We start from the raw sequence: 21,391 nt of genomic DNA, 5'->3' as shown, positions 1-21,391 counted from the left end.
GGCGCTGTAGGTCTGGCATACTAGTTCTTTCACCAGATTCAAGTTTAAAGGACGTTCTCTTGATCAAGACCGCTGTGTCTATAGTCTTGGCTAAACGATCACATATATACTTCAGGTAACAGCCAGCAGACCCGACCACAATTAGCAAACACCAGAAACGACCACGCGCAGTCTACCCTCAAAAGCACGACTTGTGAAACGTCAAGACCTGCCCGCTGACACTTGACTTTGGTTATGTTGTCACGAAGCAATATCATGAAGGTCAGTCATCAGCAAACGCGTGTCCTGATTACCATTGCTCAGGTACCTATCTGTTCTATTCTAGGCTCGCGATTTTCCTTCTCTGTCTGTCCTTCAGGCGAATCAGCAGACAGGCTTACTCACCGAGTGCGCGATCGATATTCAGATAAGTGACCCAGCGAATCACTTATGCCTTCATTAGACGATCGTCGCCCGATCTGTATGACAATGTTACCGGAGGTTGTGGTCATTGTTCTCCAAGAGCTATACAAGAATTCACGCAACGACTTCCTGGTCTCTATGCGGGTTTGTCAGGAGTGGCATGGTCTGGCAACACCGATCCTATGGACGGATGTCTTCGTCCAGAGTCTACCAAAACCAGCATCGTACTCCTCTCTAGCAGCCTTCACTATGAGCACGTCTGTTGTGCAGAAACTTGGCCAAATCAGATCTTTCACATGGCTCATGGCTGCCCGCACGAGTTTCAAGATTCGTATGGATCTGTTTGCAAGACTTAGTAGACTCATGCCACATATGACCAGCCTCACATCCTTTTCCTTCACAGCTAGAACGGACCCAGATGTCCTTGCAATATCGCAGTTCACTAGCATCCTGACATCACTACCTCCAACTACACGATACCTCGAACTTGTGCGGCAGGAAGACAGTTACGCTGTTACTCTCGTGGATAAATGCTCTGTCTTCGAAGCTCTTGGGAAAGCCTTGCCTCAGCTTCACAACTTACGCTTAGGTGGTATCACAGTCACTGGATGAGGTATCAACACCCCGACACTGGTGTTGAAGTCGATGTTTATGGAGGATGGATTGATATCTCAGAACTGCTTGAGAGAAGCGAATGGATCGAATACGAGAACAACGTACGATTACCAGAAGACGTTACCAAACCGAGCTACCTCAAGCCACAGTGCAAATTCCACTGGTATCAGCGAGCTGTCATTGAAGCGCACGAACTTCGTGGTGATCGTGGCCACGGTCCAGCTTCTGAGCTGTATTTTTGGGAAAAGCTGGCAAAGAGAGGTTTGTTGCATATCCAATCAAACAGCACGCTCGAAGTTCCTGCCTGCACTAGCCGCGAACGTCTGGTGGAAGAATTGAATATGGACCCCAACTCTGAACAAGCAAGACAGTTGAAGGACAGATTTGGTACTGCTTGAGGAGGGTTGCGACACAATATCCCGTTTAGCTTACGTGTAGGACGTATCATCATGCTTCTTAGCTATGTCCTTCCAACCATTCCTAGTTGGAAAGATGAGACTAGATACTTCCCTAGACATTTCCTTTGTGCCTTTACGACCAGCTCGATGATGGAAGATCGTCATGCTTTTGCGTCACTGGCACTGATGCAAACCAAGAGCAAAACGCTTCAGTATGCGTACCCAGGTATCGCGTAGAACTTAGCCAAAGATATGTCTTGTATGACTACCACTGGGCTACCACTTTTGAAGCCAAATAATCTGTGAACTTGCTATGGTATCATCATCCAGCCGTGAAAAGACACCGAGTCTTCTCGATATCCTACCAGGAAACACGGACATGTCCTTACGGCGTTGTTAGTTTGTGCAAGTCCATGTAGCCTGGAAGCTTCGAGGTTTGGGGAGCAGCAGCCTGCTCAACGACGGCTGGAAGATTTTAGGATGTCGAAACTTCGTTCTCTGGCAATCCGAGTAGCAAATCCTACATGTCTAGACCTGATTCTCAGGTACAAGCGTCGAAGCGTATCCTGGAATTCATCGGCCTGGCTCTGCAGCCAAAACCCCAGGTCAAAACTCCTCAAGCATAGAACTAACGTATTTCACAAAACGTGATCCCGTGAAATCCAAGCTGTCTTGGCGTTTTGTACTACGACGAATCACAACTCAAATTAACGTGAAATGCGCCGCTAGAACAAAAACAGAAAATTGCAAACAGCAATCACGCTTTCTGTCTAATCTCTCTCAACTCATTCATCAAAATTTTGGACGTCTCTACACCCACTCGCAACCTTGCAGATGCCGTTCCTTGATAATATCGATGATGGCAAGTCCTATTCTGAGATGTCGGGCCTGCTCGATGCGCGCCTTCTCAAAGCCCTTGATGTTATGGGCTTCGAGAACATGACACCAGTACAGCAAATGGTGCTGACCCAGTTGCCCAGCTTTCAATCTGATTGTCTCGTCCAAGCCAAGACAGGAACCGGCAAAACTGCCGCCTTCCTCCTGCCATGTTTGCACACACTCTTGAACTCGCGCAGGCCCCTCCCGAAGGGTCAAGTTGGCCTGCTCATTATTTCGCCTACCCGCGAGCTTGCCCTACAGATAGCCAAAGAATGCGATCAGTTGACTTCTCAACTTGGAGAGAACAAGTTAGAGTGTCATGTTGCCTTCGGCGGAAGTCACAGAGCTAGCAACTTGGCCAGGTTCATGAACGGATCACCCTCTATCCTCGTCGCCACCCCAGGTCGACTGAAAGACTACTTGTCCGAAAGCAACGTGGTTAGCAAGTTTGCTGATGTAAGAACAGTAATCTTGGACGAAGCCGATACTATGCTCGAGAGTGGCTTCCTCACTGACGTGAGAGAGATCCTCAAACTCCTGCCACCCAAAAGTGCAGGATGGCAAGGTATGTGTTTCTCCGCTACAGTACCAGCAAAAACTAGAGATGTCATTGACTGTATACTCGCGCCTGGTTATTGCAGCTTGTCCACTATTGACAAAGCTGAACCTCCCACGTTGGATAAGGTTCCTCAGTATCATGTCATCATGCCGTCGGTCATCGACACGTTCAACACACTAGCATCTCTTCTCAATCACGAGCTCACACCCGAATCAAAAGCCATCGTGTTTGGCGTTACTGCAAACATGGTCGCGCTGTATAGCAATCTCTTTGCACAAAGACTTACGTCGCTCAGAGTCTTCGAGTTGCACTCCCGACTGAGCCAGAACGTCCGCACCCGCACTACGAACGAGTTCAAAACCGCCACTTCTGGGATCATGTTCGCTTCCGATGTTATTGGCAGAGGTATGGACTTTCCCAACGTGGATCTCGTTGTACAGGTTGGACTTCCTTCAAGTGCTGAACAATATATTCATCGGGTGGGTCGTACTGGAAGAGCGGGCAATACAGGCCGAGCCATCATCCTACTCACTCAAGCAGAATCTTTCTTCATCGCTGCCAATCGCCGCCTACCTATTCAGCCACACCCACAGACTGCCACGATTGTGAGCAATGCAACCACTTATGCCCCGCAAGTCGAGCAAGCCATGTATGCTATCGAAGAGACCGTCAAACAGCGGGCTTACTCTTCATTCTTGGGCTTCTTTGCGGGCTCTGGTCTACTTAAACCATTGCGTATGGACAAAGTTGGTCTGGTACGGATGGCAAATGACATGGCGACGAAAGGCATGCACTGTCCGGAGCCGCCAGCTATGGAGAAGAAGACGGTAGGGAAAATGGGTCTGAAGGGTGTGCCAGGGTTCAATTATGCTTCTGCAAATGCAGCTGCTGGAGATAACCCTGCTCAGCCACCACGAAGGCCACGCCCTATCAACAAGGAAGGATCGAACGGGAGTCGGAATGTATTGAGCCCAAAGTCGGGCGGCACAGGAGCGGTAAAGAAGAAGCCGTTCAGAGGTGCAAGGAGAGGAGGAGGAAAGACTGGTACGGATTGACCAAACCAGTGTGTCACCGCATGAAAGACCTTGACCTAGTATTTTCAAGTGGCATGTCACTGCATGCCGATATTCTTCCCATATTGCCTCGATTGTGGTGCAGCAGTTGTCCTTTGTACACTTTTATCACGAGGAGCTTGGATCCGACCTGGACATTAACCTCGAGAAGGCCATAAGTTCATGTGATGCTGGAGCTCTTTAGTATCCTATGGACCGGGACTTCTACACAGACACGTGCAGTTGGAAGGCACACTGCTGCAGCATCGTTGCGACTTGACTGCTTGCGCCGGAACTGTCTCAGCTATCACTACAGGAAAGATGCAAACACGAGCCATAGGAAGGGTTTGCCTGCCAGCTTAGTCAGTTATAATCAACTTTTCATCGCTACGGTGGTGCACGAAGGCTTACAACGTATACTCTGAAACCACCGATGTTGTGTTCTGACAAGCTGCAATGAAATCTCTATTCCGAGGTCGTTCTAGCACCATACACTGGGCACATAGGTCCTTCAGACGAAGAATGTGGACCTGACTGTCTCCAGCACTACGAATTTGGGGTCAGAAAGCAGAGTTGGTTGTATACGTTCTGGTACGGTGCAATGTACATAGTGAAACTGACTTCTTGAAGGACATGAGGCGACTCGATGTGGCATCGACGACAGCCCGATCAGCATCGACCATTATTGATGATGAGGTTACAGTGCCTGGGAGGATTGGAGCAAAGGCGAATGACTAGGCCGACGAACAAAAATATTATCTAGTTTGGCAGGGATTGAGCACGGCTCGTTAAAAAGTCGAGCTTGCGCTCGAGGATTACTTTATTAATACTGATAAGCTCGTGATAAAAATCTGAATTGCTGTAGAAGCTCTACCAGCATTCCATGGTGATCGATGCACTACTCTTCCAATTAATGATCTCTGCAGTTATTCAAGTCGAGTATTCGACAAGATGGTAGATCATGCAGGTTTCCGTGCTTCAGTAGTCAATGTCCACAGAGGAAAGTGCAGACATCAAAGCCATGCCAAAGATGTTTGCAGAAAGAGCATCATCCGAACCATGTACCTCGCTAAGCAGAGTAGATACACTCGCTTTGTACTCAACTCCAATGATGCGATGCAAAAAGGCATCAACACCTCAACGGAATCGACCTGCCTGACCGAAACTCGAGTACTTTGCGTAGAACGACCGCGAGACGGTTTCAGCATACGTCAGTCGTCTGGTCGGCTTCGGATCGACTTCCTCGATCGTCTTTTGTTCTCTGACCTCAAGTTCTCTGTACATTCCCTCATCGTCGATTTTCAGTTCACCAATCGTGAGTCCAATCGGACGGATTTTTGTAGTAAGAAGTGGCCGTCCACTGATAGTACCTGGCCATCCGCTGGAGGAGTTGATTCTGTCCTGGACTAGCGTTGTCCACAGGATTTCCCTTCTGTCACCATCCAGTGTAACCGGTTCTTCGTTCCAGCTCCCACAGAATTTCATGATTTGTTGAGTTTCTTGGATGAAGTCGTTTCTAGACTCAGTTCGCTTCTTGGCTTCCTCTTCAAAGAACTCGTCTGGAAATTTTCCATCATAGGGAGCTACATGAATGCCCAGATCTGATGCCTTTTTGCGCGCCTTTTTAGTCATCTGACGAGCGTCTTGAATATTCTGCTGATATTCTTGTACTTGTTCCTTCATTGCAGTGACTCGGTCTTCCAGAAAGCACCAGAAACCAGGTGACATGGCGAGGGCGCCAACATCGATCTCGAAGAGAAGATAACACACTGCTGCTTGCCACAACGGACTGACATTTCCTGCTTCGAAGAATGTGAGGTCAATATCTAGTTCGTCCGGCGCGTTGAAGAGGTCGAGGATTTGGAAGATTATTTCCGGTGGAAGGTCGGCGGCTACCTTGACCATGATGGTAACTTTGACTTTGACTGATGAAGGCGAGGAGGGGTATCTGGATTGGAAATGACTTCGCGTCTTCTAGAGATCGTCAGAATGTGGTTTTTTTTCTTTTTGGACCGTAGTACTCTCTGGGACAGATGAGTGCGCCAAGCGAGGGTCCTGTTTCTATTGTACTGTTGACATTAAGGATATCCAGAGATATGTTAGAAAGCTGGATCGAAGACGACAACGCGGGCCGGGAATAACTGATGAAGTGTCACTATTTTCGTGGTCGTTTGCAGCACTGGTCTTGGACGTTGTGTTTATTCGAGCGTATCACTTTCGCGTGGTTGTTACTAGGCAACACTTCTGGCCTCTCACTTCCACGAGGACACACATCGAGCGCAGTGATGTGCAGTAATTCGTCGTCTTGCACGTCCTGAGTCGCGACCCGGGGACACTGTGCTAGAACGACATAGTCGGTAACACCCGTCAATGCTTAAGAGCAGTCACGTCCATTGACTGCTGGTGTTGTCGCCGTGCCTTCCAGCCTCGAACAGGATCCATACAGCATCTTTCGTAAGATCAACGGAGGTTACTATGGCCTCGACTGAAACGTATCTAGTCAGTGCCTACTTCATGACGAGTGCTGTCGCGCCTGCCGAATGAAGTCCAGAGGAGCTTGGTTAGAGACGAGCTGCAAAGCAAGTCGAATTGGAAGTAGAGTGACTGCAAAATATTGCCGCTATAAGCACTTACGAGCATTCACCAAGCGGCCATAATATTTTGAATCCGAAACATCGGATCAACATCTCGGATGAGCAATTTTAGCGCCGGACGAACTTGACCTAGTGTCACTCAAGCTTCATCGAGCTCAAGAACAACATCACGACTGGGATTCAGGAAGACGAACTGGTTGCACAAGCATCGCTATTGACAGCAACCTCCACCAATCGAGGTGGACGATGACAAAATATTGCAGTAAATCGGCATGTTTAGTTCCACCTCCGACATGAGAATGGGAGAGCCTATATATATGGCAGATTCTAGGAGATAAGATGAAGAGGTGAGTCGGCCTACAACGAACGAACCTAGGACGTCTTATCCTTGCCTGCAATTGTTCTCATCATCATGGTACTTGACTTCCTCTACTCCCAGATCTTCGTGACTCCTGCCATTCCGACAACCCCTCTACCTGGCCAGACCCTCATTATCACCGGCTCAAACACTGGTCTGGGCCTGGCAGCAGCAACTCACATCGCCTGCCTGAAACCTGCACTTCTTATCCTTGCAGTACGAAACCAAGCGAAAGGCAATGCTGCACGCGACACGATCTACAAAGACACCGGACTCAGTCCTGAAGATGTCAAGATCGAGGTCTGGGATCTGGACATGAGTTCTTTCGCGTCCGTGCTCGCTTTCTCTGATCGCTGCGCCAACGACCTATATCGTTTAGACGGAGTCAGTCTGAATGCTGGCATCACGATGGCGAAGCTGGAACTCATGGAAGGGTACGAATCGACCATTGCGGTAAACGTCATTTCGACTTTCTTACTTGCCATCACACTTTTACCGACTTTGCGCAAATCTGCAATGAAACACAACATCACGCCACGGCTTAGCATCGTGGGTTCTGAAACACATGTCTGGGCACCGTGGAAAGAGAGCACGACTCCGGAAGGGACGAAGATTCTCGAAGCCATGTCCGCACCTGGGACGAAAGTCTCACAGGCAAGGTACATGGACAGCAAGCTCATGCAGATCCTTGTCTTTCGACACCTTTGCAGCTTGTTCGTTGCACAGCAGCTGCCTGAAAATGCCAAAGTCATCTTGAACATCCTCAACCCAGGCTTCTGCTACTCGGATCTTGGCAGAGATTCCTCACCACTTGTGCAGACTGTGATGCGGTATTTTCTAGCGAGAACTCAAGAAGTAGGTGGAAGACCTATTGCTGCAGGACTTGTGGCAGGTCTCGAGACGGATGGAAAGTACATGCATGATGGGGTTGTTGCTGAGGGAGCACTGAGTAGATATGTCAAGAGTGAGAAGGGTGAGGAGATGGGAAAGAGGTTGTGGGAGGAGCTTAGGGAGGTTTTTGAGCAGGCGAGACCTGGTGTTGTTGGAAAACTTTGGGAGAAATGAGCATATTGGATGTCTTGCGCTGGCTCGATATCTATGAACGAGCAGTGGTACTGGTGCATCTCATAGTCGCATTATGTGTTGAGTAGTGGTCTCCCCGCCTCCAGGCCACGGCCTCGGACTCCTGAGCAGAAATCCTTTGTCGGCCACCACGTCCTCTGACATCACGCCCGATGCAGCGTCTCTAAGGATTTCCGTAGCTCTCAATCAGTATCTTCGATTCCTCGTTCCTCCAGAACATCCCTCAACGTCCTTCCTTCCTTCTCAGCTATCAGCCCCAACAATCCTAAAGCCGCATCTCTAAGATCGTTGAACTTTGTCACACTCTCCTTGTACCTAGCGACTGTGTCTCGAGCCTGTCCAAGAGCCCGCTGATCAGTTATATCATCATCATGACCTTCTGGCATAGATGCATCGTTGTGATTGGGAAATGTTGAGTTTGGTGTAGTGCATTCATGAGGCTCTACAACGGCTGTTTGACTTTGCCTTTGCAACTGAGCGATTTGCGATCGAACTGTATCGACATCTGCATGTGCCTTGGCGATTTTGGCTCGTAACTCGTCTGCTCGCGAAATGTGTGCTTGTTTTCTAGGACTCCCAGCCATGGTCTGTGTGTCCCTGACTTCGGCTGTCTCAACGCACATATTGAAGTTCTTCGTATTCCTACTCAGAAGGTAAAAGAATCGTATTGACAAATCTTGTGCGTTGCCCCGACTGTTCTGATGTGTTTACCTCGAAACCTTTAGTATTACCAAAACGGCATTTGAGCGCAGCACGCAAGACCAAATAGCATGGAAACTCTTCGATCCGGAGACTCGAGGATCGAGATGAAACATAATTGCTACTGGGGTGGTCAATTTCTGGTGTATTGGAAGGAGTAATAAAATAGTGAGAAGGCAGTCACGACCCATCGTGCTGGAGCGAACAATGAAACTTGTCATTCTTCTTCAAATGACGTCGCTTTCTATAGCAGAAAGAACTCGAATTTGTTACTGGCCAAGTTGGTGCCTCATATCAGAATGCAGAACCTCGCACGATCGCCAGGTCGAATATGCGCGCAGAGAGAATCTATACGATGCTGATTTGTAATGTGGCGTGGATCACGTCGCAGAATTCCTTTGAAATCGATAGAAGAGAATCACACTCTGTTCCATGTCTATGTACTGTCACCACTATTACACGACCTGGTCTGTACATGTTCCACGTTCACTCTTCAACAAAGATAACCTCACCGAAATCGCTGATTTCACATTGATTGTTTGCTCGCCCTCGGAAACCCCATATGCAATGTCCGTCTCGACAAAATGCTTCAGTGTTACTATATCATGCCACCCTAAATAAATTTCGTCTATTGGAATTGTCATGCGTATTATACCATTCTCGTTTCAATCATAAATTCGTCAAAAAATTGTTGCTGTAAATAAATCATAAAAAGAAAATGCTTCGCTTATCTGCACGCAATGCTAATATGCATATCCAATGATTTCAGGCGGTGTATTTTGTGCCTTTCTTCTGCCAGGAAGTGCCCAGCCAGATTTTCGAACTCCGGTGCCGACTCTCTGTAAGGTGATGCGTGGTTTCGGAGGAATTTCAGAATATGGAACGCTGCCTTCGAGATGTGCATGGACGTTGACGGCACTATTCGTGTCTGTCCTGAGCCAATACGGTGCTGCCGGTACAATGGGTGACACGGGGGCTTGATCAGCGATCGGCGCCAAGACAATATTAGATTTCTGCGTGGCTGACGATGAATCTTCCGTGAATAGTGGCGCTGTCAAGACTGACACTGTCGATGATGCTAATTGAGACAGTGCTAAATCCCGATTTCGTGTGGTGTAATTGCTTGAGGCGTTAGATCTTGCTGGGCTGTTTGGAGGTGTTTCTTCGTCGTCAGGAATCATACTCAGACGATTGCTCTTTCTAAAACTCATACGGTAGCTCAGGCCTCGCTTGACCATGCCTAACCCACTGACACGATCTCTTCTCGATTCAACGAGCAAAAGTGGTTTGCAGTGTCCTTCACATACTTCTCGCTTGCTGGATTTGCGCGTCAAACGTGCGTTGCCCACTGCAGCAGGTAACTCGCATACCGCCGGCTCTCGAGATATCAGGGGTCTCTGCACTCCTGCGGCCATTAACTCAATAGCACGTTCTACACTGATCCCGGAGCCTGTATCGCTCATGGCCAGCGCTCGTTTTGCCTCCAACTCTGGAAACCCCATATCTTGCACCAAAAGGGCCACGGCTTTGTCTGTCGGGTCTATCACGTCTGTTGCTTGCTCTCCGCCACTGTTCGATGATGTCCTGACAGCAGATACGGAATATCTCTGCGACTGATCTCTGTTCTGCATTGGGAAGAGTGTCGGTCCTAATTTTGCGCTCACATTCTTTGTCAATGACAGCGGAGAGAAGAGCATAGGGTTTGAGTTTGTTGACGGTATAGGTGTGGAATTGACTGGGGACAATGGGTCGCAATCAGGTCGAATGTCAATACGTTCATTTATCGAAGGAAAGCCTTGCAGAGACATCGATTGCCTATTTGTTTGTCGTGTATCAACTCGTAGCGACTGTCTGTGCGCCTGCATCGAATGTAACGGTCCGTTTATTACAGCATGAGCCGGATCGGAAGAGCTGCGTTTGTGGCTATGCTGGACACTTTTCCTGTAGTCTTGAGCCTTTTGACGTGCCTGTTTCATCAACCTTTCGCGGTAGACGTCCTCGACAGCGGCTTTGAGAAAAGTCGCACGACTCCTACCTTTCGTAGGTGGAGACCACCTTGTTATGCCAAGAACTTTGGCCTGCTCAAAGTCGCACGACGACAGTGTAAGAACAGCTTTAGGTCCGAGAGATAAGATGTCATGTATCCAGGCACTGAGCAGGACGCTATCAGAGACTTTCGCCTCTTTCGCATTGTCGAAAATGCCTGCCTGGCGTGCCTCGTCTTCCCGACCTCTGAAGCCTGACAGTAGGTTCTCTAAGCATCTCCAGAGCTCACTCATATCTTCCAACTGCTTCATAGTACATGCTGGTCTGAAGTAATCTGACCTGGTGGAAGATTGACCATATTGAGTGACGCCCCCGTTAAGCCATTGTGCCTGTTTTGACAGCGTAGCATCAGACGCTGAAGTCTTCCCGAAAGCGTTGCAGAAGCACCAGATTAACCAAACCGCGTCCTCGAGTTCTGCTTTTCTGTTAGGTTCATCACCTAGCAAAGCAGCAAGCGATTGGGGTCGCAATATGAATTGGCAGCGCCAGACAATGAAGTCCTCTAGAGCTTGGACAGTCGCGTAATCCCTCAACACAGATCGCAGACGAAACGGGCTCGGTTTTTCAAGATGTCTTACCGAGTATCGAAGTTCCCAAGCGGCTGGTGATTGGCGGTACAAAACAGAATCCACAAGCATAGTCTCGTATTTCTGAAACGTCACGTAGAAATCCCAACTGACCTGAGCACAAGCTTGCAGATCATCGATGTGTTCAAGATGTGACATGATACTCATCCTGACATAGTCAACGTTGTCTACCACAGAAGGTACTGCTGACTTGCTCGGACGCACTGTCTTTGGAGAGCTGGGTGACGATTTTCGGGGAGCAGAAGTATTACTGATATGCCGTTCCTGGCGGACATGGATTGTAGTCGACGACTTTGGTGTCTGTGGAGGGCTCGTGCTGTCTGCCATGGCTCGACCTAGTCTCTCGCCCCGACTCGACGGTCTCTGTCCCTGGCGATTTCTACGCGGTTCGTCTCTATACACCACAGGCAGAGAAGTTTCTGATCTGGCCTTGAGACCTGCCATACTTCCAAAGCTGATACTCTTCCCTCTCGTACGTCTCTTCAGCCTTTCGTGTAACGCATTCTCTTTGTCCGACTCCTTTGCAGAATAGTCGGACGAAGACAGGTCTTCTGTTTGACTAGACTTTGAGGATCGCCGTGACATACAGGAGGAGGCATTACTCAATTTTGTTGAAGGGATTGAGGAGGACACGCTGGATCTATAGCCAACCTGATCCTGCTCGCTCAACGCAGCAATCTTCATATTCTTACGTCGCAGGACTCGAGGGGACGTCGATGTTGGCGCAAGCTCAAACCGTTGAACAGGTGTACCGTGCAGCTCGGGGAAGCGAGTCGTCGTTGGAGTGGATGGAGGCTCTTGAAGAGATGGATTTGTTGACAGTTCCTGTAGTCGACTTGCTTGTATGGTGGCATCATCAAACATATTCAGGAAGTCATCGCTTTCTAGCCGCTCCAAGGACGGAAGCGTGGTGAGTGAGACGGTACTCGAGGTGAACTCATCGTATGTGGAGGAAGCTGTGTTTGTGGAGAGTAGACTAAACCTCTTGGTGAGGCCCAGATATGGTCGATCAAGCGTAGGAAGTCGTAATAACGACGACATATTCTATGAGAGTGCTCTCTCCAGCAGGCGGTCGTCCGTCATCAATTGGCTCGAGCAAAGGAGCTTGACGCGGTAAATCAAACAAGACGACGAAGTCTGTAGAGCACTCCATGGGTCAGCATGATGTGACTGGAGAGACTCGACAGGAATGGTGCGACGAGAAGATGGAAGCTCAAACGGCATGCTGCCAGGTGGATATGTCTTGGTTTGAGAAGGCTGGTGTATCAAGACCACGAAATGGAAGGAAGCGCCATTGACAAGGATGCTGGCGATAGTGGGTCTTACCGTTAGCTGGATCGGGCCAAACCACGACCGTTGAGGAAAAGGTCAGCTGGGCAGATCAAGCATTGGAGGCGCCACTGCAAGCTAAAGATAGGCGCCGATCAGAAGTTGGTGTTTTACGGACATGCTTTTGCTTCGCCCTGTTTCCACGTCGAAGAGTATCAGGCTATGCAGGCGCGAGGCACATTCTTGAGCGTGGCAATTGCTTTTGTTTTGAGTTTGCGACATTGCCATACTGATGCCACGATCGACGTGGTGGGAATGGTCAGTCAAGCCATCATACCGACGTCTGAAACACGTATTCTCGCTTGTGCTTTTAGCTTGCAGCGAGGCCGAATTGGTGAGGTCAAGGAGTGGTGACCTCTTCGTGCCTACCTAATCAAGTCTGCCAACTTTCCTTATTAGTTTGGTCACTTGCAGGGGGTCAGTCGTGGTCTCTGCTTACACGAAGATCGTCTTCAGGTACGACACAAAGTCGTAACCAATCTCCGCATTTCAGGTGATAGGATTTGGCGAAATTGTGGTGAAAGAGTGCGTTGGCACGATCACCCCATGAAGTTGTTCTAAGTTTCGGCTTGACCAAGTTACAAACATCGGGAGCAAATCAATCCGGTCAACCGTTAGATTCCACATGAACTATCTCATTTATGGCCACGTGTAGTAAAGTGGCGTGGTTATTCCTCATCCACGAAAGAAGGTGCCTAAAAGATAGATTGTGTTCTTGATAGCCTTTAGGGGTACAAATGTACGCAAAGTGTGCTATCCCAATCTCCTTCTTACAATGAGCTATGAACCGTGTCTATCTCTAATTCATGATAACAACAACGTCTGCAGGATCCAGTCTCTCCTCTTTCCATTGATCAGGTTGTCCTTTTTATTGCGCCGCCAGAAAACTCATGTAGATACCCCAGAACAGCCCAACAGTGCTTCCGAACAGTGTTCTGCGCTCCAGTGGAATGACTGTGAAGCTCAAAAGCGCCACAAACGGCCAGACCCGCCAGCCAGCCTGCATGAGCGGCCAAAAGTCCTGTTACAAGTGTCAGTTACCTCATCTGAGCAGACGGTCGTGCTCTACATACGTCCTGAACCTGGTTCATGATGCCCGCGCTGTTCTTTCCTCGAAAATATGCCAGAGCTGCGATGTAGCCTACTGTGTTCGCTGTTGCGCCAAAGACCTGATCAAGCAGAAATTTCTTGACTGTGTTTGTCTTGTTCAAAGACCTTCGTCCTTGTTTCTTCGGATCCATCTGCTGACCAGGAAACTTGCGTTCGAGGAAGACCTGCCATGATATATTGGGTGGGCACGAGATCAGAGTCCAGGTAAGAAAGAAGAGGAAGGTGGCAGAATCGAACGAGAAGGGTTTCTGTGAACATCAGTCCTGAGTCAGCTACCATTAGAGGTTTGCACATACATCTCTCTGCCGAGCTGTGAGAACCTGAGCGATTATGTTCGAGAGTGCTCCTAGAGCCAAAGCCTGCGCCGTACCAGTGACCAGAAGCGACGGCATTTTGGTCGGATCACTTTCTGGATGTTGGCAGCATATGAGAGGAAAATATTTCAGCCAGGAGAACGGTCTGAAAGTGGAATGTCGCGTCTTGATACACGTCCTTTCTATATTGACACATTTGCACTACTGTTCTCTTTATTGACTGCGCTCGGGTCCTGATGACGTACTTGGGGCGGCTTTCAGGCGGAAAACAATGATCGTTGGCCCCCACCAGATCCGAGGAAGCACCCCACGTGGATGAACTCCAGTGTTTCGGGATCCTTTTGCGCTGAGCACCAGGATATCCCCTGGTGTTATTCTTGTACAGAAAATTCAGCATTTGGACGTGATCGAGCTTGATATGGATGTGAGAAATCAGATAGCCCCAACACTGAGAGTCGACCGTTGAAACTTGCTGTCACATTCGCTGTGCCTCAGAGATTTACTTAATGCATTCGGCAGTCTTCGCATATGTTGGGAGATTGACCAAGTATACGATCTGCCCAGGTAGTCTGACGTCCTTCATCTGAGTCTTGTGGCTGAACGGCTGGCAAAAGCGCTCAAAACAGCCCACTGAACAAATCGTCAATGGCATCTTTATGCTTTTTCGTCTTCTTGCGAATTTGTTGCCCACTCATATTTGAGCCATAGCTAGGCAGCAAATCTTGATTGGCTGGATGTATTGCAGTATCAGGTCGTTGTAGTTTGGCGGTCGTCGTTACATTGACCTGAATGTCCGCGCTTTCTCCAAAGCCTTCAAAGTCATCGTTTGCAACCACCGCCGCACCTTCGTCTCCTGTCGGGCGGCCAACATGATCATACCTCCTTTCAATTACCTCGCCCTGATCCTCTCCAGTGACTCTCGTGCTCAGCCCTAACAACGACCCTGGCGATCCAATCTCAACACCTTCTCTACGCCCTTTCCTAGAGCTTGCTTCGTCCTCCACTCCTCCCACACCACTAGGTAAACCCACCCCATGCGCACCCGCAGCAACCTCAGCCAGCAATCCCATCAATACCACTCCCAAGTTCGCAAACTGTGAATCCGCCACGACCGTACTGAAAGTAACATAACACTTCGGCACCAGCACCTCTCTCACATGCTCCTCGAGCACTTCTCGTTGACTTCGCAAACTAGCTTCCTTCTCGAATTTGCGCCGAACTTGGTCTGATGTGGTGGCTGGTTGAGCCGAGACTGCAGCGAGGGATTTGGTGATGGTGAGAAGACGGGCTAAGGATTTGTGGAGAAGAGAGAGGTATTTGAAAAAGGGTTGAGCACGATGCTGGTTCTTGTTCCGGCGAATGGCGAGGTGAAAGAGTAGGATTCGTTGTGAGAGACGAGTGATCGAATCTGGCTGAGTGAGTGTTGTAGCGTGACCTGGTTGTTGCAGAGAAGGGATCTGGTAGTTCAATGGTGTTCGAGGCCGGCGAAGACCTTTGCGACGTTTTCGCGTCACTCTCCGCTTTGTGTTCTTGACGAGCGACGACCCTAGCTTGTCTCTAGACTGCCCGTCTACGGCTGGTTTGTTTTGTGGTCCAACTTTGTCCATGTCCTTCTTCTTGATAGTCGACTCGATTACTTGCTCGTGTGGTTATCAGCATTCACCCACTCTGCAAAGTCCCACTGCCGATACACACCACAAATCCAGCTGAACAGGACATATTGATTCGTGCTGGCTGGGTGCGGTCTGAATTACTAGAACGTGGTCGCGATGAACAAAGTAAGAAGATTGAGGCGATAAAACTCGTGGTTGTCCAGAACTCTTGAGCCAAAAGCGGAGTACGCCAAGCGGTTTCTATTAACGAGCTCCCGTTTCTGGGGTTTGCTGAGTGCTGAGGGTCTTTGTGACTGGTCAAATACTCAATGCCTTTACGGTGTGCTACGACTTTGGAAGAACCTCATACCGTTCGCTCTGATTATGCCTGAAGCGTGAGTATATATCCGGAGTATCTTGTCCATGATAAAGTCAATGAGTCTGGCTCGAAGCACTACACACAAGAATTCAATATTGCAGCTGTCTCACGTCCAGACAATCATTACCAGGCTGTTCCATACTCCCGCAAGCATGAGCAACAGCCCGATCGACTACAACAACCGCACTCTCCGTTCCGCGTCCAACACACCCAACGGCGAGGTCAGTCCCGCTACGATATTTCATTACCGCCAGGATCCACCTCCTTCAAATACAGTCTGGGCAACATACTTGGGTGGTTCAATCGTTCGTGGATTTCTGATAGCTACTGTCAACACTGACCAGAGTCTCAATGCTCGGTATCAGCATGTCAATGACAGGAATGAGCTGATGACGGGAAAGTGTAGGAGCGTGCCAGAAATACTTAGTGATGGAAGGTTGAGATTACATGAGGAGTGGGAGTGGATTTCTGGCGATTGCAGCAAAGGGACCAGCGTTGTCGAAGAACAATCCGAAAGTAATGGGACGACGTCGTAGGTCCGATGATCCAGGTACCGTTACTCAGCAATTACTGCAGCATCCAGGGCTTCTGTCAAATTTCCGCCAAATCAATTGTCATCAGCCTCGTTACGACGGCACTGCCTTGTCATCCCCGAAAGGATCATCCTGTGTCTTTGCAGCATGCCTGTACTTTTCCTCGTCAAACTGCCAAAAGCCAGCAGTAAGCTCAGGTTGGATTGAAAATCCGATTTTCGCACACAATGCCTCGACTTTGGGATCTATGCCTGTGTTGCTGAAGTATTTCGTCTGCCATTTCCTACCTTCTCTTTCCTCCTCCTTCCGCATCTCTCTCTGCCTCACCTCTATTCGATTCTTCTCTGCACTGACTCCAGCCATATCCCGCCGCTCCATTGCCTCTGTGAATTTCCTCCACAATCTTCGGCTCTCCAGCGCATCTTGCTCATCGAGTGGTGCGACATCTATTTTAGCTAGCTTCTCCACTGAGGTTGTCGCGTCGTATGTCTCGATTACCTCGTTTCTTCTCACATCCTTGATGGTGAAAGTGCCTGTCCATTGTCCCTCGGCGGTGTACAGCGGCTCCGACTCTCTTCCTTCTGCATACAGTGTTGCGAAGAACGAGTTCCGCTTTCCTCTTAGCCAACCTTTGCCAGAAAATGTGATCTTAGTGGTGTAGCCAGAGGTTGACTGGATGTAAGCTGGTGTGTCGCTGTCAAATTCTGCAAATGGTGGTGGCGGAAGAAAGCCCGTCAGATGGACTTGTGGGTTTGTAAGCAAATAGTCCTCGTTGTATTTGTCGATGTGTAAGACCACTTGACCAACCTTATGAAGGTGAATCATGCCTTTGGCAAAAAAGGTCTTGGCGGCATGGTAGCCTTCGAGAGACATCCCGGCGTCGTTGTTCCACATCCTATAGGCTGTCACTGGTGGATGATGACTGACCTGTTCTGAGATGACTTGTGTGGTACCGTAAGAACTGCCCGGAAAGCTGCCAAGAAAGTGTTCACCAAGCACAGGATTGAGCGGCTTACCCTTCTTTCGATCCTTGCGCATGTCGTATTGTTGCTTCAGTGTCGTCAAAAACCAAGTCAGTACGAGGAGTGCTCGTTTTGATGGATTTGGCTCCTGAGAAGGTGCAACGAATCTTGCTGGTTGCTCAACCCAATATGTAGGAAACTCGGCCATAGAAGTGGTCGAGAGGATGAAGGGAGGTGCAGTGAATGATGCTAGGTCTCCTTTGAACGAAGCTATTGACTACATGCTTCAGTCAGTATGTATTGATACGCAGGTCATGAGTAATGGCAGAGTATTGCCACGGCTCGTGTTGTTCGCAACCAGAATGGCTGGTGGATCGTGGGCGTATTGCACCTTTAGAAAAGATAGGAATTCTTTCTTCATGCCTTTGGGCATCTCAATCGGCTCTTGATTGTCCATCGTTGCTGCCATACTCGACTACTTTGCAACTTTGTCGCTTTTTGGTCGTCACCTTGTTGTGATTGACTCTTTTCGTGGTGGTGGTCGTGGTCTTCAAGGACTCACATAGAAAATGCCACTTTACAACATTCGTGAATACCAGAATTGAGCATAATGCAGGTACGCAATGAACGCGACACATCGTAAAACAGTAAGGAGAGCAGCTTGTCTTGGCTCCACGGATGGTCATTGGCTCATCGATGCCGTCGGAGAATCGTGAAGTCCGGAGTCCGATGTGGCTTCGACGTGATCACTCATGACATCTCCATCCCCTCAGTTCTCTTCTTGTGCATCGACCGCTTCTGAGGATTTTGCAATTGGACTTCGCGTCGCCGTCGTTCCAAGGTGTCTGTACCGGAAATTCAGAGCCTAACCCAAATATGGCCCGTTGCAATTTGCTTAGTCGAAAGTATGAGGCATGTCAGTTAACCGACGACCAGAGCTGCAGGAGACCATGGAAGAACGAAGTGAGACGTGATATCGAACCTCCAGCAGTGATTGATACTGGATCAGAGCAACAACGGTCGAACCTTCACTTCTCCTCCCAAGGCCAGAGGCCACGACCTCTGACTTCGTTCATATCAGGATCCTCCGAGTTCCCGACAACCTCCATCCATTGCTTGAGGAAGACTTTGTTGGCATTCCTGGCTGACTGCCAGCTCTCTGGAGAAACCCACTCCTCCGAGCTGGAATCCAGTTTGTCCATGAGGAAGAGTTTGAGCTCTTACATCGTCTCAAAATCGTTCCATTGACGTCCATGCTCCGGTGACTCAATTTTAACAATTGGTAAGGGCACGAACTTGACATATTAAGCTCTGACCATAGGCGTGAAAGCTCTAGGAGCTCGTGTCGAAGCACTAGATCGCTGCTTGTATGAGACGAGCGACAATAGCGAAATAGCCTTAGCATCGTATCGTCTATTGCCCTGGCAGCAGCCAGTCTTGGTAACTTTGCTGCTATGATGACTTCGAAGGTCTTACGACAGATCAAGGAGTCTCTCCGAGAGTGTTCATCTTGTGTGGAGCTGATACAGGGAGTTGCAAGTGCTTCTTCGTCCTTGGCTGCTAGAGCGTTGGATATTTCAGCAAAATCAGGTGTATCGTTGGCATATATGAAGATCGGCTCTATGGAGGTGAACTGCCAGTCGATGATGCTAGTCACATGGGTAGGATCCTCAGCGGAAACATAGATATTGCGCTTGTGCAAATCCCAGTGTAATAGCATGGGATCTGATGTTCGTGTAAGTTGCTTGTCTTGTGAGAGTCGTTCCATGGTCAGCTGAGCAATATCAATTAGGCGAGAGTGCTCATCTTCAGTGCCTCGACGAGCCAGCATATCGTCTCTTGCTTCTTTGCTTTTGTGGATACGCGAGCGAGTCGCGCACAAAAGTCCATTGACATAGTCCTTGAATGTATTCCCTGAATACACTGTTACCTCAAGACGATAAGCCAATAGGAGAACGCAGCATACATAGGCCCCAACGTTCTGTCATGATCTGCACCAGAGCACCAAAACCATGCCCTTGTTACTCTGGGCCGCAGTGTGGCCCGCTGATATAGCCGTTCCCAAAATCGACCTTGTTCGTGCTGTCAATGTTGGCGTCGGCACAGCAGAGGCTACCGTAGGCGGGAAATTTTAGACGAGCAATCTCTACCATTAGCTTTGCCAAGGTCTTCGTCACGAGCATGTGCTGATGTGTGCTCATCGTCGGCCACGCTGTGTGAAGTTGAATGCCGGGAACATGCTCCATGATCATGTACGGTGTACCCACAGGATTGAATTCGTCTGAGCTCCATTCGAGCACTTTCGGGACAGGAACCGTGGTGTGTGAGGCCACTGCACGGTGTCAGCTCGGTAGTCTCTCGAACTTTATATGATACTACCATATCTCATGACGGCTACCTCGGACTGTACAACGAGGTCTCGAGCTATGGTAACCTTGAAAGGCAACCTAGCCACCATCTGCTGACCATTGTCGAGGTGAAAGATGAAGACGCGATTGAAACCTCCTTCCTTCTTCTCGTAGCTCAGCACTCGCTCGGCACCATCGCATAGACTCACGACCTTCGCGCATAACCCGGCGAAGTCAAATCGTAGGCGGCGAGCCTCGAGTTGCTCCTTGTCGCGATGAAGCCAACGTCCACTGGTATAGTTGAAAGGGTCTGGAAGTTCTGGAACAGCTGAACATGATTTGACGCGAATACCCAGTGGACGGGTTGGACAAAAACAATGTTTGAGAAATTTTCGGATCATTGACAGAAAACGGTGAAGACGCACGATCATACTTGGACACTGTGGAAAGGAGGCAGAAGCGATTGCCAGTCTTGGAAAACGACAAGGATACAGCCTAATCACTAGATGACTTTGTACTTGAGTGCGACACTACATCGAACCGACATTCGTCTTCAACACACTAACTACGAACTTGAACATCTCAAGCTCAGAACAAATTAAACGACCAGTTGTAGGTCCAGTCTACATCACCACCATAGATGAAATGAAAAGGCCCGAGCCTCCACCTTCTCACACCTGGAATGACCGGTGCACTCTGACTTTCCACCTTATCCATAAAAACACCCCACAGCAAGCTCGCAAGCACGCCAACCAAAGCCGGTACGCCTCTCGTCCACGAGTACCACAGGATTAGCATAGCAATCGTCCACAAAATCCATTCCTTCCAATTGAAGCCGGGCTTGAAATGCCCGTCCAGAATTTTGAAGACGCCCTCCACAGAATCAACTCTCAGTCTCGGCTGCAGACTCGCCTCACCGCCGCGATAGAGCAGCGCGAACGCAGTACGTGTCGTGTGGCTTGCGAGGTAGTTCAATTTGAGTTTGAATGCTTGCTCAGGGTGAAGGTTTGGATTGAGCGAGTCGAAGAGGTCCAGTGTGGCGAGAGCCTTAAATTTCCACTCGCGGTAGGTGGGAATAGATTCATGACCAGACAGGACGGAAAGGGTGGGATACCGGATTGAGGGAAGTTTAGAGGTGCTGTTCGACCGGCGGGTATGGACTATCTGGAACATTGGGGTTACTGGGGAGAGGGAGGAGCCGCGGCGAAGTCCAAACTCCATATTGACCTGCGTCTTGGGTCGGGCTCGGACAAAGTGTTTATTTTGGTGTGAGATAGAGTGTGAAGAGAGATGATAGAGGTTGGCAATGTGAACAGTAGCACGATTGGCGAGCATGAGTTTTCGTGTTGTGCCGTGCTGGTTTCGGTAGCTTGGGACAAAGGCCAGTTGCGAGCCATTGTTGTCGGTACTGTTCCGCCAGCTCACCGTCTAGAATGCCAGTATGTGACTCTACGAAATGATCTGCATTCCTGGTGGACTTCCGTTTGCGGTGAACAGATCTGACAAAGGACATATCGCGCGACATGGCTGGTGTCCTGCGGCACGTTTTCTC

At 49.2% G+C, this 21,391-nt stretch overlaps 10 protein-coding genes across 10 annotated transcripts; 2 read left to right on the top strand and 8 right to left on the bottom strand.

Annotated features, from left to right (window-relative positions):
- Positions 1-2,249: 2,249 nt before the first annotated feature.
- LTR64_005228 (uncharacterized protein) lies at positions 2,250-3,908 on the top strand (the record flags this gene model as incomplete). The annotated part of the gene is made up of 2 exons (XM_064899568.1): positions 2,250-2,859; positions 2,956-3,908. 2 exons carry the CDS (start codon positions 2,250-2,252, stop codon positions 3,906-3,908), a joined length of 1,563 nt encoding a protein of 520 aa, XP_064752880.1.
- Positions 3,909-5,042: 1,134 nt separating this feature from the next.
- On the bottom strand, positions 5,043-5,810 carry LTR64_005227 (uncharacterized protein; the record flags this gene model as incomplete). The annotated part of the gene is made up of 1 exon (XM_064899567.1): positions 5,043-5,810. One exon carries the CDS (start codon positions 5,808-5,810, stop codon positions 5,043-5,045), a length of 768 nt encoding a protein of 255 aa, XP_064752879.1.
- A 1,101-nt stretch (positions 5,811-6,911) lies between these two features.
- Positions 6,912-7,922, top strand: LTR64_005226 (uncharacterized protein; the record flags this gene model as incomplete). The annotated part of the gene is made up of 1 exon (XM_064899566.1): positions 6,912-7,922. One exon carries the CDS (start codon positions 6,912-6,914, stop codon positions 7,920-7,922), a length of 1,011 nt encoding a protein of 336 aa, XP_064752878.1.
- A 1,460-nt stretch (positions 7,923-9,382) lies between these two features.
- Positions 9,383-12,313, bottom strand: LTR64_005225 (uncharacterized protein; the record flags this gene model as incomplete). Its single annotated transcript, XM_064899565.1, has 1 exon — positions 9,383-12,313. The coding sequence occupies one exon, from the start codon at positions 12,311-12,313 to the stop codon at positions 9,383-9,385; it is 2,931 nt and encodes a 976-aa protein (XP_064752877.1).
- Positions 12,314-13,469: 1,156 nt separating this feature from the next.
- Positions 13,470-14,103, bottom strand: LTR64_005224 (uncharacterized protein; the record flags this gene model as incomplete). Its single annotated transcript, XM_064899564.1, has 3 exons — positions 13,470-13,622; positions 13,675-13,875; positions 14,008-14,103. The coding sequence occupies 3 exons, from the start codon at positions 14,101-14,103 to the stop codon at positions 13,470-13,472; spliced, it is 450 nt and encodes a 149-aa protein (XP_064752876.1).
- A 539-nt stretch (positions 14,104-14,642) lies between these two features.
- On the bottom strand, positions 14,643-15,744 carry RMP1 (Ribonuclease MRP protein subunit rmp1; the record flags this gene model as incomplete). Its single annotated transcript, XM_064899563.1, has 2 exons — positions 14,643-15,665; positions 15,721-15,744. 2 exons carry the CDS (start codon positions 15,742-15,744, stop codon positions 14,643-14,645), a joined length of 1,047 nt encoding a protein of 348 aa, XP_064752875.1.
- An 878-nt stretch (positions 15,745-16,622) lies between these two features.
- Positions 16,623-17,948, bottom strand: kes1_1 (Oxysterol-binding protein 4; the record flags this gene model as incomplete). The annotated part of the gene is made up of 2 exons (XM_064899562.1): positions 16,623-17,768; positions 17,799-17,948. 2 exons carry the CDS (start codon positions 17,946-17,948, stop codon positions 16,623-16,625), a joined length of 1,296 nt encoding a protein of 431 aa, XP_064752874.1.
- A 571-nt stretch (positions 17,949-18,519) lies between these two features.
- LTR64_005221 (uncharacterized protein) lies at positions 18,520-19,322 on the bottom strand (the record flags this gene model as incomplete). Its single annotated transcript, XM_064899561.1, has 2 exons — positions 18,520-18,710; positions 18,788-19,322. 2 exons carry the CDS (start codon positions 19,320-19,322, stop codon positions 18,520-18,522), a joined length of 726 nt encoding a protein of 241 aa, XP_064752873.1.
- Positions 19,323-19,512: 190 nt separating this feature from the next.
- On the bottom strand, positions 19,513-20,270 carry LTR64_005220 (uncharacterized protein; the record flags this gene model as incomplete). Its single annotated transcript, XM_064899560.1, has 2 exons — positions 19,513-19,823; positions 19,871-20,270. The coding sequence occupies 2 exons, from the start codon at positions 20,268-20,270 to the stop codon at positions 19,513-19,515; spliced, it is 711 nt and encodes a 236-aa protein (XP_064752872.1).
- Positions 20,271-20,427: 157 nt separating this feature from the next.
- On the bottom strand, positions 20,428-21,060 carry LTR64_005219 (uncharacterized protein; the record flags this gene model as incomplete). Its single annotated transcript, XM_064899559.1, has 1 exon — positions 20,428-21,060. One exon carries the CDS (start codon positions 21,058-21,060, stop codon positions 20,428-20,430), a length of 633 nt encoding a protein of 210 aa, XP_064752871.1.
- Positions 21,061-21,391: the final 331 nt, after the last annotated feature.

This window comes from Lithohypha guttulata (assembly GCF_036872675.1).
Source record: "Lithohypha guttulata strain CCFEE 5908 chromosome Unknown scaffold_4, whole genome shotgun sequence".
NCBI lineage: Eukaryota > Fungi > Ascomycota > Eurotiomycetes > Chaetothyriales > Trichomeriaceae > Lithohypha > Lithohypha guttulata.
Note: the sequence above shows the minus strand (reverse complement) of the source record. Positions and strands in the feature narration are given on the sequence as shown.